The sequence below is a fragment of the Mustela lutreola genome, chromosome 10 (genome assembly GCF_030435805.1).
Source record: "Mustela lutreola isolate mMusLut2 chromosome 10, mMusLut2.pri, whole genome shotgun sequence".
Taxonomy (NCBI): Eukaryota; Metazoa; Chordata; class Mammalia; order Carnivora; family Mustelidae; genus Mustela; species Mustela lutreola.
The window spans coordinates 28631883-28651998 of NC_081299.1; the positions used below are offsets into that span (position 1 = coordinate 28631883).

Below are 20116 nucleotides of genomic sequence, written 5' to 3' on the forward strand. Positions count from 1 at the left end.
TCACCTGTTGCTTTTTTACTCATTAGATGTGGCTACTAGAAAAATTTTAAATTATGTCAGTGGCTCATCTGGTATTTCTATCAGACAGCACTGGTCTAGAACACCATCCCTTGTCTTTGTCCTAACTCCTACTCATCCTTCAGAGCTCGGCTCAAATACCACCTCCTCTGAAAAGCTTCCCTGAGATAAAGCCTTATTTTTATTTACCTTTATAGCTCTGTGTATGTGCCAGTAGTTGCCTGGTCTTAACCCTACCCATTGGTAATAACACATTTATTGGGATGATCCTTTTGTTCATGCCTGTTACCCTGACCAACTTCTAACTCCTGGCTCCCCCTAGAAACCCCTCAGTCCAGGGCCCATATGGCATATATGGTTATCAGTGGACACTTGAGAATGCCACAGGAGGTCATGCTGTCTGCTGTCCTGTCCTTGGATCCAACAGTCCCCAACTGTCTTGGAGAGCCTGAGCACTCCCTCCCACCAGGGTGTCACTAAGTGCTCTAGGACTCAGATTCTACCTCTCCTGGATGGGAAGTCTTCCTTAACAGGACCAGCGTCCCTCCTGTGATAAGCTGGCCAGGACCTTGGTTCCCACCATAGACGTGATCAGAGCAGAGCTTCTTAAACTTGAATGCGCGTGCCAGTGACCCAGGACCTCACTGTAATGCAGACTCCAGTTCATCAGGTCTGAGATGGGACCTGAGACTCTCCCTTCTAAACTGCCCGGGGATAACGTGGATGCTGGTCCACAAACCACACTTTGAGTGACAAATAAGGCTGCAGAGAACCTGGTTATCACCCTCAGAGTAGCCTCAAAGTTTTCTTCCTGCTCTGGGCCTTCTGCCCAGGGGCCCATGAGGGGGTCTTTCGAAATTCAGCTCTGTCCTGTCCTGCTCCCAGGTAACCCACCAATCCTTGTCCCCTGTGAAGGAATGTGGTGCCTGTGGCTACCGTTGTCATTTGGTTTTGTTTTTAATTTGAAATAAACCTGTGAACAGTTTTCAGAGTCGGGGCAGCCCTGATATGGATCATGGGCGTGTAACAGTACTCTCCAAGGATAAAGTCACACAGCTGGAAATGCTGAACAGTCCCCAAGCTCTGGCTCCTGTCTGCCATGCTGGGCCGATCCTATCAGCTCCTCCAGAAGGATCCACTCCCTTTGGGCTTGGAAGCTGGGAAATGTTTCCTCTGACATGTCCCTTGGGAGCATCACAAGCCAAGTCTGTGTCACTGGGCCCTCTACCAGGCAAAGGGGACCCCCTCTACCTCCCCACCCTGCTCCTGCGGTGATGTCCGAGAGATAGACGTGTCTTCCGGTGGCCTCGGTTGTGTGTGTGTGTGTGTGCACGCGTGCACATGTGCACATACGTGTATGTATGTTGCATGTTTGAACATGGGCCCTGTGTGTGTGTGTCTGTGTGTCCATATATGCATGGAGAGCGTGTACACGCTTTGCTCCCAGCGCTCCAGTTCGGTAAAGCTTCCATCACACAGAGCAGCGCTGGACTCTTCCTGCGTGAGCCTGGAGGTGACAATCATCCCTAGGTGGGCCCCGCAGGCGTGACCGGCCCCACTGTTCCTTGGTGCTGCGGCTGTTGGTGGCCCTTGCGTCTCCGAGAGCCGGCGCCCGCCTCCTTGCTCTCCTTCCTGCTCGGGTTCCTGTTGGCGTTCTCCCGCCGGCCCTGGCCCCCTTTCCTCCTCTTCTGCCCTGCAACCCCAACAGCAGGAAGAGTCAACAAAGGACATTCTGCAGCAAGCGAGGAGGCCCCGGGCATGGCCCAGGGCTCGAGGAGGGGACTGGGGAGGAAGTTGGGGGGGGGTGGCGTTACTGCCTTTAGGCTGTGGCGGTCCCCCTCAAGGCCTCTTCTGACTAGCGGCCACTTCAGGGGACCCTACAACATGGTTATGGAGACGGGGGTCCCAGGAGCCTTTCCCCCCATCCCTTGATGAACCAGATACCCTCCTCTTGCTTGTGTCTCTTACAGACCTTGAAACCCACTGGGCCAAGATGTTTGGTGCAGCTCTCAGGACAAGCAGGAAAACCCCCAGCTCCTGTGCCCCACTCCACTGCCTCTGGGGGCAGCTGCCACCTCATGGCCAACTACAGGCTGTGTGACCTTGGTCACACCGCTACACCTCTCTGAGTCTTAGCACCTGCTTCTGTGGCCCCCCTCAGACCTCTGAGGGACCCTCTAATGCCATCACATGCTGGTTCAGAGAAAATGGGGAAATTGGAAGACATAGACACTGAGCTCCACCACATGGAGCTCTGGGGACTGCTCTCTGCCAGAACCCGGCACTGGTTCCCCCAGCATGGCATCTTGAACTGGAGGTTCCCATCTGGCCCCAGCCTATGGCCCTTTCCTAGGTGACAGGGAGGAGGCAGAAGTGATCAAACCTCCATGGTTGTCCCCAACTCCCAGCCCCGGGGAGGCACAGGCCGCACGCAGCTCACCCTCTGGACAGGGTGTCCTCCGCACTGTGCACCTGCGGGTCTCCTTGGTGTCCGAGCAGATAGTGTGGTCCCCCCCAGGGGCATGGAGCACCCTCCGAGTCCGCTCCTCAGAGCCCCTCCGAAAGCCACAGAGCCTCTTCTTCTTAGAGCACGGCCCCCACGGGGACCACTCGCTCATTTCACATTGCGCTGGCAGGAAAGGAGGGAAGAGGGAGAGAAAGAAAGGGAGGCGGGGGTCACCTCTGGGTACCCCAGAATGCCCCGGGGGAGCCCCTCCCACCTGTTCTCTGCCTGAGCCTGAGGCTGGAGGCATCTTTGGTCCAGAGGCCAGAAAAACCTTGGGACAAACCCCAAAGGGCTGTCGGGGGGAGGGGCTGCAGGTGGGGGAAAAGCAGGCTCTCTCTGCCCCTTCCCAGGGGCCCAACCCCCTTGGCCCGTAGCACCCCCACAAACTCACCAGGACTGCTGCACTCCATGGTGCCGTTGGTGGCCGCCGAGCCCTCGGGACAGGCCGGATAGCAACGGCCCTTATGCAGGTACAAGCTTTCCTTACACTTGGTGCAGAAGTTGTGGCTGAAGCAGGCCTCACAGTGCTCAATCTTGCACTCTGAGGAGAGGGCCAGATTGGGGGCCTCTGGCTCACCCCCATCCCCAAGGCCCCTCTACCCTGAGGGCAGCCCCCCCAACCCTGAGGGCAGGACCCTGGCCCTGAGCTGCCATGACCGCAGGAGAGTCCTGGGAGGGAGGGAAGGCAAGGGAAGGGTGAGCAGAGGAAGCCAAAGGTGTCGCTCTTCAGGGCTGGCTGGGCCGGTCAGCTACCACCACCCCAAACCCAATCCCAGGCCCTGGAACCAAGGTGAGGCACAGAAGAGCTGGTTTCAGAGGAGCAGGGTGGGACCCTCTGGGATTCGTTGGGGGACGGGGGGGGGGGGGGGGAGGGGAGAAGGGTCCCAGCACATCATGGCACACCAGAGGACCACCTAATCAGAGTTGAACTGAGGAATACAATGATCCCCGCTCACAGCTATATGGTTTCCTCTCACCATAGCTAGGCATCCATGACACCCCAAGCCCTGGTTCCCCTCCTGCCCTGAGAAAAGAATCTGCTTGGAGGGGGAAGGAGAGATCTCAGGGCAAATTCCTCTCCCTCTGCAAGGCCCAGTTCCAGGAACCACCTTGGTTGGACTCCTGGGTCCCTCCCTGATCCCCTCTTGCCAGCTCTCCCTCCTCTGGGGAAGTTGGGGGAGGGAGGGTCACAGGGCCCCGGCTGGAAGCAGGCAGAGTCTTTCACAACCTCTCCCTTCCCAGACTGTGGGCTAGGCTGACTTCTTCCCAGCCTCTGGCACCTGCAGCTGGGGCTGCCAGTTTTGCGGGAGCTGGCTCAGTCAGGAACTCCTACCCCAAACACCCTGAGGACCAAGAGGGCAGCCCCAGGGTCCCCCCTCCAGCCCCAAAGTCTTCCCATCCCACTGCACCCGACCCCTCCTCTGTGCCTCCTGGAGGCTCCTTCTCCTCCACTCCACCCTCCTTGCTCAGACTCCTGGGTCTGCTTGCAGGGGACCTACAGTAAGGGTCGCCACTAAGGGCTTTCTATATGCCTCTGGCAACAGCCCTAGGGGGAAAACTAGCACTCTCGTTTCAGACAAGAGGCTTTGAGAGGCTGCAACACACGCGAAGTTGTACAATGAGAAAGAAGCAGAATTAAGCTTAGAACCCAAGGCTGATCTCGGGTCAGCCATTTCCCCTGCAGGCCTCATTGCTATCAGCCTCCGAAAAAGGGCACCTGTCACTTAGGTCCCATCTCCCTCCAAAGGCTGTTGTGAGGCTCAACGGACACATGATCTAGAAATGCATTCTAATCTCCCAGGCCCTGAGCGAATGGGAGGGGCACTGGCCTTGTTCACTGGAGTGTGTTCCCTGCCTGTCCCCCAGTATGTCACAGTGAGCCTGAACAGAGGTGGGGCAGAATGTGCCTTCGAACATGCAGAGCTGCAGCGGCTGTGGGGGAGCCCAGCCCAGCCGGCAAGAAGACCTGGACACGGGGGTGGGGCAGGAGGGTGCGGGGAACGGACAGGCTGGCAGGGGCTTGAATTTCCCTGCGGTCCGTGGGGCCGGGGTGGTTTTCACATCACAGTGTGATGGGACAGGACATGTGTCTCAGAAGCATCTTTCTGGCTGACATGCAGAGGGAGGGCTCAAGGGAACTGGATGCGTGCTGGAGGACAGAGAAGCAGGCTACTGAGACAGTCCAGGAGAGAGGCAGCAGAGACCCCGGGCGAGACTATGGCAGTAAGGGCGGAAACGAGAGGCAGCAGGCACGATCTGGTCATTAGACGGACGGGAGATGACATGAAGGACAAGCTGGCTCTCGAGTCGATGGCGTGAGTGGCCCAGGACACCACGGCAGTACAGGTGGGTACAGGTTTGGAGGCAGGAGATAGGGCTCTGATATGGATACATGAGCTGGGAAGGTGGAGGGACTCCCTGAGATGTCAGGCTGGCTGCTGGATACTTGACTCAGAGCCTCATCTCCCCTTCTCCATGTCACCTCTCCTCCTCCTCCTGCCTGCCACCAACCATTCAAAGCACCCTCCCCCAGGGTCCAGCGTCTTCTCCAGCCCTCCCCACACTCACTGATGCACTTGTTCATGTCGGGGTTGCGGGCATCGAAGTATCCCGGGGGGCAGGAAGGCAAGCAGACGCCCACCTGGCGAATGTCGTTCCTCTCCAGCAGGATGAACAGCTTGGGCGAGCACTTCAGGCAGCCGTTGACCTCAGAGCAGAGCTCACAACCTTTGGCACAGGCCTGGCTCCCCTCCGCACTGACTGCAAGGGTGGAAGAAGGGTAAGAAGGCGGCTGTAGGAGAGACCTCCATCTTTCCCAGGCTCCCACGAGGGTGGGAAGCAAGCCGAAGAGTTTCTTCCTACACGACAAATGTGCTTTTCAGAAAGTACAGGCCAGGATGTCCACTCCTTGTAAGGCCGCTTGACAAGCCTCCAAGCATCATCCCTCAAGGGAACTGGCACAGATGTCCGAAGCAAGAGACCCCCCAACCCTCCGAAATGTCTGCCCCAGCTCCAGGCACAACACTGGCTTACTCTCCAGGCTTGCTTAGCCATTCCCCGAGGAGCTCCTGAAGCTGCACCTTTCCTGGAACCTTCCCCAGCCCTCCCAAGAAGAAGAAAAGCTCAGCCTCAGGTATGGAAGGAGGGGATTGTATTTTATCCTTGCGAAAGTTTTAAGGTCAAGAAGGACAACGGGTTAAACTATCTGAGAAAAAGATCATCTGCTCGGATGCAGGAGGACAAGTGGAATAACTTGGCTCTGGAACAGTGGTCTCAACCAGAAATGATTTTGTTCCCCAGGGGATATCTGGAAACATCTAGAGATGCTGCTGATAGTCATACTGGGGAAGAGGCTGTTGCCGGCATCTGGGGGAGACAGGTTGGGGGTACTGGTAAATATCCTACAAGGCATGCAGTGGGGGGCCCACAACAAGCTGCCTGGTTCAACATGTCAGTGATGCTAAGTTTGGGAAACATTGGCCTTCCTTTGAGGCAGTGTGACCTCCAGCCCCAGCATGGGGTCTCAACCCTTTGATGTCACTTGTTTAACCAAAACTCCCTGCACCCCTCCCAAGTATCCTGTGCCCGGTGAGCACTGGGGACATGGAGGGAGGCTCTCCTCACCACTCCAAACTGATCTTTCAGTGATGCAGGCAGACCTACAAACAAGTAAACACTGACAGCCACAAGGCCTAGTAAGAGTGAACCCAAAAAGAAAAGAAGGAAGGAGTCATGAAGAAGGTTTCCTTTGGGCCAACTTTTGAAGAATTAGTAGAGATTTGTCCATCATGAAGTAGGGGTGAGGGTCCTTCTAGAAGCAGGCCCGCAGAGGTAGAAAAGAACCCAAAGGGAATTACAGATGATTTGGGGTGCAGAAGGGACAGGGAGGGGAATGGTGAAAGACAATCATGCTAAGAACTTGAACTTGATCCTGCCAGGCAGCGTTTCCCAAAGAGCATTCCTGGAACACACTTTCTCCTAAATGTTCCTTAGAGGCTGTAGAGAAAAGGCCAGGACATCAGGGAAGACAGAACACTGGGTCCATGGGTCTAAACAGGGTTCTTTAGCGCAGGATTTCTTCAAGCTTTCCCATGCTCCTGCGCAGAGTGACTCCCTAAGAGGGGGACAGAGGAAGCTTCACTTGCCAAACATTGTGGCCAAAGGACCCCTGTTTCGCAGAGTTTTTCTTGGGACCTTTCTCATAACTGATTAGACAGTAGGAAGCTATTGGCAAGGTGCAGGACCTGAGCTCATTTACATGTTGAGAGGTTCCTCTGGCAGCCTGGATGGAGACCAGGGACCAAAGGACCATCTGGAAGGAAGCTGATCAACCAGGTGAGAAAGATGAGAACGTCTTAAATAAAATTCTGCAAAGTTGGAGATGGACAGAAAAAGATTTGAGAGAATTTGGCAGAGAAGACCAACAGGAGGGGGGAGTCTGGGGTCAGGGTGAGGGTAGGTGGTGGTGGGACAGTGGGGCTGGTCACTAAATGAGGTCCGCCCCACAGGAAGAAAAGCAAGTGGAGAAGGTAACACACAGAGAGGATATGAGCCACTTAGAAGCAAGCATGAAGCAAGGAGCTGGCGATGCAGGCTGGGGGCAGAGCGCCGGGGGGAATCAGAACAGACGGCACGAGATCACGGAGTGTAGGGGACCCTGAGCTTAGGCTGGACCTGTGCCCTGGGGCAAAACACGGTGTCTCTTGTGCCTCCTTTCCCACCACTGGAAACGGATGTGAGGATGTCTACTCTGGAGGGCTACTGGGAGAAGTACCGGCTGCAGGAGCGATCCCTGATTTCAGAACCAGAGAATGAGCAAGAGTTAAGGATGTGAGCAAAAGGGGAAGGGGCTGGAAAAAACACAGCCGTTTCACAACCACCATGGCTGCTGACTCCCCATGTGGCACGCTTACTCTGTTCCCAGGTCTCCTCATGCGTTCACTTACTAAATCCTTACAACCCACGCAGCAGGTGTGATTATTAGTTTGTAAGCCTTGTTTTTACAGAGGAGGGCACGGGGAAGTGAAATGACTTGAACAAGGCTTTGCAGCCAGCATGTGTGCCAATGCAGAGGGAACAAAGTTTAGGAAGGTCAAGGGCAAGACCACATGAGGTAATGTGGAGACCAGAAGTTCAGGTAGATTGATTTTTAAAAAAAATATATAGAATTGATTTGTATAGAGCCAATGTTAATTAATCAATGTATTTAAAAATTAATATTGTTCTTGGTTTAGTTCTTCTAGGAGCAAAAATATTTAAGTGTTGCGTTGGCATTATGAGGGAGCCCTTGGGTTTCCTTTTCCACTTTGGTCCTTTATTTGGTTGTATTACAAATTAATAAGTTTGTTTAAATTTTAGGTACTGCTTCTACTTCAAAGATATATTCTCTATTATTCAAAGTTTCTACTGAATTCATTGTTGAAATGAATGTCCCCTCTATCCTTGCCTTAGTTTCAATAACTGAACTGATCCCAGCGTCCTATTTGCCAGCCATATAACTATGTTCCCATGCTCGTGTCTTCATCCTTGTCATTTTTGTTAAGGACAGATTTGCAAAAGGCCCTCTCAGAATCCTGCTGTCCATCTCCCAATCAACCAGCCCATCTCTGTGTGCATTTCTCTTCTGATCTCTCAGTGACACAGCAAGAGAAAGTGTGGAGCCCTCAGGATCTGAAATCAGCGTGGGGGCAGGGAGCATGGAGGGAGGGGTTAGATGTGAAGCTGGAAGGGGAGACAGGCCAAGATAAGAAAGGGTCTTGAATCTGGACAAAGGAATTTGGACATTGTCCTAAAGGCAGTGAAGAATTACTGGGGGCTTTAAAATCAGAGACATGGTCGGATCACTCTGTGATAGGGAGAATGGGTCATAGGGATGGCAAGTTTGGAGACAAGAAGATACCTCAAGCCCAAAGAGACAGCTGGATGGAGAAGATGCAGAGGAGTGGACACAGGTGAGATACTCAGGTGGGAGAATCAATAAGACCAGGTGATGTGGGCCAGACATGGGGCTGAGGGCTGGGGAAAGTGCAAGCTGAGGGTGACTCCAAGGTGTTGGGCTTGTGTGACAAGGTGGCCCTTCGCCCTTCACCAAGATGGGACCACAGGAGGCGGAGCAGGTTTGGGTGGGGGAAGGATGAGAAGTCAGGTTTTAGATGTGTTGACGTTGTGGCTCCTGTGGGATATCTGGGGGGAGGTGTCTATTAGACAGTTGAACCTGTGGGTCTGGAAGTCAAGAGAAATATTTTGGCTGGAGATTTCAATGTGGCGTTTTTAATATGAAAACAGTCATAAAGGCATGAGCGTCCACAAGAACAGAAAGGACAGTGGGTCAAGAGAATGAGCAAAAGAACCAGGAATTTAAGGGAAGGGCAGAAGAAAGAAAGGTCACTCAAAGGCACAGTGAATATGAAAGCCAAGAGCAGAGCCCACTGGGCAGGCCAGGGAGGCGTCGCTGTTCCAAAGCTGCTGAGGTGTCGGCCAAGGAGGCAGCAATGGTGCCCCTGACAGGGGCAGAGGGCAGAAGGCAGGGGTCAAGGAGTAGAGGAAGGAGAGTCATCTCATTCAAGAAATCAGCTGTGGAGCGGGGGAGAGAATGCAGGGATCCTACTTTGGAAGCTGTGGTCATCAGTGGTTAAGTCATGGGACAGGGAGTCATCCCGAGGCAGAGCCTAATCAGTGGGCAGCACTCACTCAACAGGCCAGTCGAGGAGGAGGGGCTCAGAGAGAACTGAGAAGGAATCCTGGGGTAGGGGTGGGGGGTTGCTGAGGGAGAGTGGGCACGGGAGCCAAGTTGCAAAGGGGGAGATGTGCAGAGACAGCCGGGAGGAGGTCACAGCCACATACCGGCATGGGGAGGTGACCCACTGGCTGACCCCAAAAGGAGCAATTCTGGTGGAGTGGGGGATGGGAAGCGGGTAGAAGGGGTGGAGGTGGAGGTAAAGGGAGGAGAGGGCCAGAGAGCATCCGAGAACATAGGAACAGAGAGGGGAGAGCAGCGGGGAGCAGGGGCTGTGATCACGCGCCTCTGAGACTCCGGGGCTGGGTGAACTGATGGAGTGAAGACCCGAGGATACAGGAGAGTTGCAATGCAAAGCAGAGTGGCCTTGGGGCTTGAGACAAGGACAAAGGGAACTGAGCTCCATGAAGTTTGGGGACACAGGAAGGAGAAGGAGAGCTTATCAAGGAGGAGAGGAATTCAGTGACAGGCAGGGGTCAGTTCAGCGAGGAAGGGGATGCTGGTCAAGAAGGATAGGAACCCAAGGGTGTTCTCAGCTTAATGAGACAGGTGCATGAGCAGTGGGGTGCAAATAGACAGCCACAGGGAGGGGGGCTCTATGTGCAGGAAACGGGGTCCAAGGAAGATGGTGGGTGTTGGGGGATGCCTAATGATTCAAAGGGAAAAAAGTGAGGCTCATCCATTCCATAGACATTTACTGCACACCTAACCTGTGCCCAGAAGGGCTGGGAGCTGGGGACCTAGAGCTAGAGCTGAGGCATAAACAAAGGCCCACCCAGGGATGCGGCAAGCAGGGCTGGCTCACGCTGTGTGAGGGGATGAGTAATGGAAGACACTCCCTTACCCAGCCGGCTAGGTGAAGAGGGTGTGCCACACAGGAGGAACAGCCTGTGCAAAGGCTCTGAGGCACCGAACATCTTAGTGCATTCACAGAATGGAAAATAGGGCTTTATGCTACTGGCAGGGAAGGGGACCTCAGAAGGGCACGGCCAGATTCACCACATGCAAGGTTCCTATGTCCATGATGGAGGGAGGCGCACAGGGGAGGCAGCCTTGTAGGGCTATAGCTTCGCTGTGGAGGCTGGGTGGGCTGGAAGTGGAGGGCATTCAGAGAAAGTATGGAGCCTACTTCCCAACCTCTTCACAAAACCCCCTCACATGGTTCTGCCCCCGCCAAGTCCTCAGTGAAGCCCACTTCCCCAGGCTGGGAAGGCAAGGCTGTGCCCCCCTCCATTCCCTGGGGCTTCTCAGGCCCCTTCATCCATTCTTGCACAAAACCCTTGCAAACTGATGTTCCTACAACCAAAACACCCCTTCCTAAAATCCATCGATGGCTCCCTATCACCAGCAGAACTGAGACCCGTCTGGTCTTACTAACTTCTTTACCTGGCCTGAAAAGCCTCCATGAGCTGATCCTACCCACTTCATCTCTCAACACTACCCCTCAGCCAAACAGAACTATTTTCGTTTGTCTGCACACATCACATCATTGCACACCTCCGTGCCTTTGGTCAAGTTGGTCCCTCTGCCTGGAACATTCTCTTCCACCTCCTGAGCCTGATGAACTCCTTCAAGCCTCAAAACAAAAGCCACCTCCTCCAGGAAGTCTCCCCTGATCTCACTGCCCCACAAAGTCTGGATGGGGTCAGACGGGAGAGCCGGGCTTCAGTGAAGAAATGAGGGACTCAAGGCAGCAGGACTGAGCAAGGGACCCAGAAATCTGCTAAAAGAGTCTCAGTAAGGAGAAGGAGTACTCAGTGGGGAGTCAAGGTGGGCACCCTGAGGCCCAGGCAGGAAAGCATTCAGGAGCAGGCGAGGGCCAGTGAGGAGACAAGAGGCTAACTGAGTGAAGAGGGGGCTTAGAGAGGGGAGGGAGGGTCCTCAGTGAATGGGAAGAGGAAATCACCCCACTAGGGTTCCTAACTCACAGCTAAGAGCCCTTTTCTCAATTTCACTCCCTCCGTGCGGGGAGACCATCACCCAAGTCTGAGATCAGCCATTTCTGCACTCCAAACTGGTATATGTCTCCTGATGGGTGCTCTATCAGAGTCGACAGATCTGAGGCTCATCTGCACAGCCAGCCTACCTCCCCACGCTGGCTCCCCACTGCCCCCCCTCCCAGTGGCCACAAGGTCAAGCAGCCACACACGGCATCGTGGTCCTTTCTTCCCTTCCTACTCCCCAGAAACCCTAGGGCCAAACAGTCCACACATTGTTCATGTGACAACGACATGTATCCTGAAGTCTAGACAGAGCTTTGCGATTTTCTAAAGGGTTCCCACCAAATATACACGCATAAATAAAACCTCCCGTAGGCTGTACTATATCCCTTTGCAATCACCCTTGCAGCTTTATGGGTTTTATTCAACAAGCATTGTCTAGCAACTCTCATCCCTCTCCAGGTCCTCACTGCACCCCAAGTCTTTCCCCACCCTCACATGTCACCATCAAGGACGTCTGCACTCATGCCACCTGGTACAGGGCTGTGGTCCCATCAAATTGGTGCATTCACCTGGCCTTTGCAGGGACCAGGTCTTTCTGATGCTAAGGCAGTACTTTGTTATTGTTGTGGTTGTTTTCGATACAACAGACTTGAACCCAGGTCTTTGACCCCTGGCTGAGTCAAAGTGTGAGTGGAAGTGTGACACAGCTCATGCCCCCCCCCCCCCGGAAACAAAGGAGACTGGTTATAAACCACTAAACCACATTGGGCCTGTGAAGCCCAAGATACCGGAGCAGAGAAGAAAATCAAGGCCTCGATGATGATTAAACCTAACCGCCTCTAATTGTGTGTTAAGCCAGGGATTTTCAGCTTCACCAATTTTCTGAGCTTCTCTCCCTGGGCTGGGTTCTGGCCTGGACCGCACCGGTGGGGACCCAACAGAACTCCACTGCCTCCCAACTTCTCCTGGTGGGGCTGGGTTTGACAGCCTCAGGAGGAAGCAAGAGGGGCTTGTGCCGCACTTCAGAGGAGCCTCCCACCTGTGGGAGTGACATGCCTTATGGGGGACGCTGAAAGGGAGAAAGCCCTTGGGGTCTGTACCAGAGGCCCCCTCCCTCTCCCTAGCCAGTTGGCACAGCCAGCATCGACTCCCTTCACATACTAGGCAGGTTCGCATACCCCATCCCCCACCCCCCACCCCCCATGGCAGGAGCCAGGATGAGGCCAGGGGGCTCTCAGGTCTGTCGGGGATGGGATTCTGTGGGGACAGGTTCACCGTGAGCTCTGTCAAGCTCTGCTTTTAGGAAGACAGGGTTCATGGGAATTGGGTTCCAGTATCAACCAGGTGTCCTTAGGCCTATCTGTATCACAAAAGAATTTAATTTTTTTTTTTTTTAAACTGTGAGAACCCCTCCTTCCAGTGACATCTTATGTGGAATCTGGCTGAAAACAGGAAAAGTGAGCAGTCCTCTGCTTGGACAGGCAGTGGGGCCACACTCCTTCCCACTGCCTCCCCTTCAGCCCCCAGTGCAGCTCCCCGAATCCCACTGCGCAGAGTTAAAAACCATGGGAGTGGACAGTCTCATGAGCCTCCCTACTCTGCTGTATCTGCCCCCATGAACTTGGCAGGGAAGCTGTTCCCCAAGCTTAGTAGAGCTCCTGGCCCCAAGGGGTTACCGGGGGCCCACACTCAGCCAAGACCCAAAGAAAAGAGCTGAGAACTCCTATCAGTGAGGAGGGGGCCAAGCACCCTGAAGCTGGGGCCCCAGCAGCAGGGGACCCCATCTCCATGGATACCACACAAAGCTGGTGTTATGTCAAAAGGCATAATCCACACACTGGATCCTCACAAGAGAGGGGTTAATCTAGAAAGCAGAGTCTACAAAGGGGAAAATAGACAAAAGTAATCTACAGAGGGGCTAATCTCAACAAATTAATCCACACACCGGATAATCCACAAACAGGATAATCTACTGAGTAATCTACACAGCTGTAATAGACAAAGTAAAATCTGCCATGGTCATCACCGAATGAAACCGCTGATGGCCCTCCGGTCCCCAGGCGGCCCCCTCCCGCTCCCAAGGCCAGCAGTGGTCCAGCCCTGCTCCATTACTCACTCCGCCTCTGCCTCTTGCCCTTGATCCCCCGGCTGCCGGCAGCGAGATGCATCCAGCTCAGAACCAGGACCACCACACACAGCCCAAGCCGCATAGTCACTTGCCAGCTCCAGGCCCCCGGTAGAAGGGGTGGTCTTTGGGGGATGGGGGGGTGGACAGCGCAGGGCTCTTGCTAACACCTGCGGGGCTGGTTCAGCAGCAGGAGGCCCGGGCCTGGGCCGTATCCCAAATCCACCATAATCTCAGTTGGGGGCAGAGAGGGTGTGGGGAGCCCACTTCTTCATCAGCCCATTGGGAGGTCCAGAGAGCTTTCCCCAAAGGCACCTCGGGTGTGTCACATGGGAGAGCTCTTTGCCACTTCAGCGGGGACACCTCCAAAAACCAACCTGTTGGGGGAGGATAAAGAGAGGTTAATTCTGGGGAACCTTAGGGTCCTGCTAACTAATGTCTCCTACCGTCCCACGTGGTCTCCTACCCAGAAGACAGTGAGAACTCCGAATGGTTGAATAGGACAACTTACCCACCTGCCCCCGGCCGTAGCCCCCACCCTGTAGAAGAAATCTGCACCTTTTCCTGGGAATTTCACAGAACGCCCTAACCTGGGACTGGAGCCGGCTACCCAAGCAGCTGGACTATGGCAGACTCTCACATCCAATTTGTGGATCCCTGGGAACCAGCTGGCCCCACCCCTGCCCGATATTGGCCAGCTCTGACTGGAAGTGCTTCTTTAGATCTACCCTTCTGACCTCATACTGCAGGAATAGCCTCTGTCTTGAAGAGGAGCTCTCTGTCCTTCTGTGAGTGACCCCTCAGCCCTCTCCTCCCAGTGCTGAGTCACCCCTGTGCCTTTCACCTGTGGAGCTCTAGTGGTGGCCCCCCGACAAGTGGGCAGACTCTGCGTGGCCCTCTGGGCTTGGCGGGAGAAAAGGAAGTAAGGCTTCCCCCGGCCACAGAAACTCTGACACAGCAGGCCCTGCGGGCCTGGCCTTTGTGAGAGGATAAAAGAGGCAGCGGTGCCCGCCCTGGCCAGAGACACAGAGAATGGGGATAATCCCCTGGCCCAGCGAGAGCCAGGTCTCTGGACCCGCTGGCCTGCTGGCCGGGTGATGGGGGCAGGGGCAGCTGGTCCCTCCCCGGTGCAGTGTGTCTGGAGCCCGACCTGGGAGTCCGGGCCGAACACTGAGCTTCACACTCTGGGATCACTTACTCCCGCACATTCTTCCAGCCCAGGCATGCTGGAAAGCATTGCCCTGAACACTTGGCTGCAGACCCACCCATGCTCGCCCAGGGACAGAAGGAAAGAGCCAGGCTTCAGGAAGCTTCGTAGATGCCCGGGAAGCATTGCCCTCCCACCTGCCAGCTAGATGCCTCTGGACACATCACTCAGCCTCTCTGAACGTCAGTTTCTTCATCTCTAAAATGGGAATAAAGATGCCTGTTTCACAGGCTTGTTCTGAGATTTGGCTGAGTTTTGGCTTACTAATGAGAAATCTGAAATGCTGGAGCGGCAGTGCCCCTCCAGCACGGTCCCAACCCCTTTCCCCTTGGCCTCTGGGGGAGGCCCCAGGGAGCCCACCTGCATGGGAGATAAATCGTTATCCCTCAAGGGAGCTCGGCACTTCCCTGCTCGGCCTCTCCCTCCAGCTTTGAAGGCCAGTCACACTCAAGTGGTTAAGCTGCCCTTGTGAGAAGTGTTTACACGAAGCTGATGGGTCCCACCTGGCCCTGCAGCCTAGCCAAGCTGGGGCGGGGATGCCCCCAGCCACCTCCAAACGCCAGCCTCTGCGTGCCCCTCCAGGACTCCCCATGTGCACTGCCAGAGCCCTTCTCCTCCCCTGCCTCCACCACACACTTCCCTCACCTGCAAATTGTGGTCGGTCCTCCAGCTGAGCTTATCAGACTGGGGTCTTTAGCCAGAGGCCAGCTGTAGAGAGCATGATGGTTAAGGGAGGAAGCAGAATGCTGGGCTTCTAATGTGGGTAGCGCTGTGTATTAGCTGTTACCTCAGCCTAGTTGTTCAGCTGGTCCTCATCTGTGACAGGATGGTGGTTTTTTATAGTTTAAATGAGCCAATACATGAAAAGGCTTAGAAGGGCACCTGGCGCGTCAGGAGGACTCACTCATCATGGTTGTATTTTCTATGACCAGGAAGCCACAATTTTGTGTCTACATGCCAGTGGTCATCCAAAAAGCAATACAGGTGTTTTGTTTTGGTATCATCTGGATACGGGCCTTAATACTGAGACCTGTTATGCAGTTTCCATACTCGCATTCATCCCCGTGTGATCACTCACTATGGCAGGGTTGATGGAGGCATTTGTGAAACTGAAGACTCCTGGTAGATACATTCTTGGGGCGCCATGGGTCCTTACACTGGACAAACACTGGAAGAGAAAGCCACATCCGACCAACCTGGTGTTAAAGCCGGGGTCTGTGGTAATTTGGTCTTACTGCGAGCTCGGTTATCCATGGGATCTTAGGGGCAGAAGAGATCACCTTTGCTTCTCCTGTGCCTACCCGGCCCAGGGCCTGGCACACCCAGGTTGGGGGGCTCAACCGAGGTCAGCTTCCTTCCTCGCCTTCCCTCTCCTTCGCCTCTGTTCCCCTCAATCCTCCTACGTCTGAGCTTTCAGCCTTCTTCTGGCCATGCTCCTCCGGTCCTCGCCGGTGAGGCCCTTCTGGCCCACTCCCACCTGAATCACTGGAACCATGATCTCAGCTGGGAAACAGACAGGAGGATTCAGATCTGAATAACACGGGAGCAACTAACACTGACCTCACTCACCTATCGCTGGATGGGAGGAGATTCAAGCACTTTAAAAAGTATATACATGGGGTATCTGGGTGGCTCAGTGAGTTGAATAAAGTCTCTGTCTTCAGCTCAGGTCATGATCTCAGGGTCCTGGGACTGAGCCCCGCATCAGGCTCTCTGCTCAGCAACGAGCCTGCTTCCCTCTCTCTCTCTACCTACTTGTCCAATAAATAAATAAAATATTTCTTAAAAGAAGTATATACATATAATTAACCCTGAAAAGGAGCTAAGGCCAGGAGTATAAGCAACAAATAGGAGGGCAGCCAGCCAGTTGTGGAGGGGGTGTGCTGGGGGGAAATGTCTCATCTAAAGGGAGCGGGTGCTATTCAACTCCAGTGGACTGTCTATGGGCAGAGATAATGATTAAATATTGTCAAATCTTCTGATTTTTTTTAAAAGAGAAGTTGAAAACTCAGAATTCGATGTGAAATCCCATTTTAAAAGCTGGAGAGGTCTCAGACTAAGGATGCCGCAGAACAAGCCCCCAGAAGGTCACAGGTCCCTCCACCCCTCCCTCCTTCCCCATCCCATCCAAGCATATACAGAGACTACCCTGGATGAGCAGAGCCAGCAATGGGAACTGCTGGCAGTAATCAAGGTCTCAGGCATCTGTGGGGGGAAGGAAGGGCATTTTGTCTCTGCCAGGGTAAGGGTGAAGGGCTCACATTCATCAGATGCCTGCCCCACCTGACATGTGCTGGGCCCGCATTTACTCCGAATAACTCTAGGAAAGAAGTGAATTATTCCCATTGTATTGGCACTGGGAGGTTAAGGGTCTCGGGGTGACAGATCTAGCCCAGTGACCACCGAGTGGGGTTTGTTGCTCAGGACTGGGTGTCTGGAGGGCGGGACAGAGGAGCAGGGAGCTGACCACGGAGGTGGGGAAGGAACTGGCGGCAGAGGCAGAGCTGGTGAGGGAGACTGAGGAGAGAGGCCGCGCACAGGCTAGGTGGTCTGGGGAGGGGAGGACACAGGCTGCCCAGGGGAACACAGCTGGGCGGGGGAGGGGGGAGCCGAGGGCGGGGACTCGGTGCCCCCGCAAGGTTGCAATAACTTTCACCTTCTTCCCTGTAACACTATCAGGATAAATTGGTACTCCGTCCGGGGCCGGATACAGACCCAAAAATGTAAACCATCCCGATAATGTCTCATTAACCCTCCCCGGGACCGGCTACGGGTGGGGAGTTTCGGCAGCGGAGCGGGCTGGCGGGCGGGGGCAGAGGTATTGCTGGGCGGGGGGCGGGACCAAGTACGTGCCTGCCCGACCTGTCGGGATTAGCGTGTCGGCCGGAGCCAAGCCAGGTGCTGGGGCCGCCCCCCACCCTTCCAACACCGAGGGCAGCCGGGAAAGGCTCCTGCACGTCCCTCCATCTCTGCCCCGTGCGCGCAAATTCTTCTTCCCTCCCCACTGTCCCGGAGAGGCCCAGCAGGTGCAGGGGGAGGGGAGGCGGATCAGAAGTCCCTCTCACTGTCTCCCCTCCCCAAATCCAAGAGAATTCTCCAAGAGGTCAGTTTCACAAGAAAGCCTCAGCCCCCAAGCACCCGCACCCAGAATCCGTCCTTGTCCTCCTCTGAGCCCCGGACGAACACAGCCCCCCACCTCTCCTCAACCAAGCAGTACCATCCGTCCCTCAGCGACCGACCCGAGGGCCAGTGAGTCGCGCCACCTCGCAGCGCACTGGGGGCGGTCGTGCTCGCAGCCTGCCACGTCGGACCCAGACTCAGGCTGTGGGACTGAGGTGGAAAGAATCAGGGGCCACGGGTCTCAGGGGAATTCGAGCCCACAGCACCAGGGATCAAGAGCTGGGGAAGAGGGGTGAACAAGACTGATGGGCTTGGGGAATCCAGAACGATCAGTTTCCATCAGTTTCAGATTCAGAGTCAGATGAGATCAGATCCAGAGTGAGGACGATCACCGGGGGCTGCGGGGTTGAGGGGAACCCGAGGCAGCAACCGGGAGAGGGCTGCCCAGCGACTTGAGGGATGACGCGGATGGCGGCGGCAAAGACTAGCAGGAGAGGCTACAGGAGGTGCCCTCTCCCGCCCTCTGACCCCACAGCAGCCAGAAGTCCCCTTCCCCTCGCTGTCGCCCCCTCCCCCCCTGTCCCCCCCGCATTCAGCTCGACCGAGCCCCGACGGGAGGTCCCCGGCACCCCAGGCCCCGGGAAAGGGGGCGCTAGGGAGAAGGACGGAGCAGCTCAGGGGGGACTCACCTCCGCGCTGCCAGCCGCGGCGGGGGCAGGCCCGGGAGGGGCGAGGGCGCGGCCGGCTCGCCCGCCTGCCGCAGGACTGTCCTGGGCGCCCGGCTCGCCCGCGCTCCGCCTGCGCGTTCCTAAATTGCTCAATCTGCGGGCGGCTCACGCCCTCCGGGGCCAGCGCCCCACCCGGCGCATCGGTCCTTTGGGGCGGCTCGGTCCGGCCCTCGCTCTCCGCAATGCCCCACTCCGGCGGTCCGCTCCCCGCTCTCCGCCCAGTGCTGGTGCTCTCCGTCGCGCCTCCGCTCTGCCGGAGCTCCCAGCCCGGAGAGGGGCCAGTCCTCTGCTCGCACGAGGGAGGGAATCCCCCCCCCTTTGCAGTCCCACCCCCCGAGCCGGCCCCCCTTGCCTGGATCCGCAGCAAAAAACGGACTGGAGTGCCAGGCCCGGGAGTCCCTAGCCCCCTCCCGCAAGCCCTCGCCCACAGCAGCTGGGGCGCTGCGCTAGGAGCGCGGGGCTGCCAGCCGCACACGCCCTCCGGACCCCGGCGCAGACCCTCTGCCCTAGCCTCCTCCCCTCCCCACGCCCCGCACCCTGGGGATCCCACTCAGCCACAGCCCCCGCCGCAGTTCCAGGCATCTTGGGGGTCAGAACAGGGTCCGAGAGCCTCGAGAAACCTCAGTTTCCCTATCAGGAATCCAGAAAGTGACAAGGACCAGGCTCACCGGGGCCAAGGACCAGGCTCACCGGGGCCTGTGGTCCTGGCCACGCCCTCCTCCTCTCAGGGTCAAGTCTTCCAGAGCATCTTCCCAGTTCAAAGGAAATGTGAGGCTGTAAGATCCTGGGAATCGGGTGAGCTGCTGTGGAAGAGTGAGGGAAATCTGGAAAGAAAAACCCTTGATTCAAATCCCTGCTCCATCACTTACCAGCTGTGTGGCATACGGAAGTTACCTAACTTCTCTGAGCCTCATCTGTTTGGAGGGTTTAGTGAAATGAAAGATCCAACAGCCTAGTAAATGGAAGGGGCTCTATCCATGAGCGTGGAAGGAGTCTCAAAGGGCTGCAGACACCTGCAGTGACCCAGATGATGTTGAAGTCAAGCCTGAAGAAGACGGGGAGACATTTCTCGGGGCCACAAACAGCTCTTCTCCAGATTTAGCTCAGATTGGAAAAAGGAACATGGGCTCAAGCTGTAGTTAGCAGGAGTTAAGTTAGAGCAGAAAAGCTACATTGATGGGGGGGAGGTGGATAGGGGTGGTAAGCAATCAAGACAGGCTGTGGAATCTGCTTAGGAGGGGGAGGTGGGAGCCCTAAATCTTGAGTCCCCTTGAGACAAGGGTGCAGGGTGTTTTACAGTGACGGGAATAGATGGTATGACCCCTGGGGTGTCCTGATGACCAGGGAACAGGGATGGTGGATGGCCAGAGCATGTGGAGCGATTGGGTCCCCAGTGCCCAGCGTCTGGGTTCATTCAGCCACAGCATTGCCAAGTGTGCAGGAGGATTAAAAGCCACTTCCAAGTTGCTCCTGCCCCCACCCCCAACACCCTCTCAAGCAACTCCCCTCTCCCCTCTGCCCTGAGCTTTCCCTATGTCTCACCGGCCCTTGGCTCTGCTCTGCGCCTAATCAAACAAGCCCCAAATGCCGAAAACTCAATGTTTATTTTATTTTATTTTTTTACACACTTGCATAACTCCCTGACAAGCCACGCCAGGCGTTGGGCTTTTTTGTTTGGTTTTATTTTGTTGCATTTAGGGGAAAAAAGAGAGAGAGAGAAGAGAAGGAATCAC

General features: G+C 55.6%; 1 protein-coding gene across 1 annotated transcript; it reads right to left on the reverse strand.

Moving 5' to 3' along the window:
* Positions 1–956: 956 nt before the first annotated feature.
* Positions 957–18670, reverse strand: RSPO1 (R-spondin 1). Its single transcript, XM_059136842.1, has 6 exons — positions 18345–18670; positions 13320–13705; positions 5093–5284; positions 2916–3065; positions 2459–2647; positions 957–1711 (listed from the first exon to the last, which is right to left on the reverse strand). The coding sequence occupies exons 2-6, from the start codon at positions 13411–13413 to the stop codon at positions 1545–1547; spliced, it is 792 nt and encodes a 263-aa protein (XP_058992825.1). The 5' UTR covers positions 13414–13705; positions 18345–18670; the 3' UTR covers positions 957–1544.
* Positions 18671–20116: the final 1446 nt, after the last annotated feature.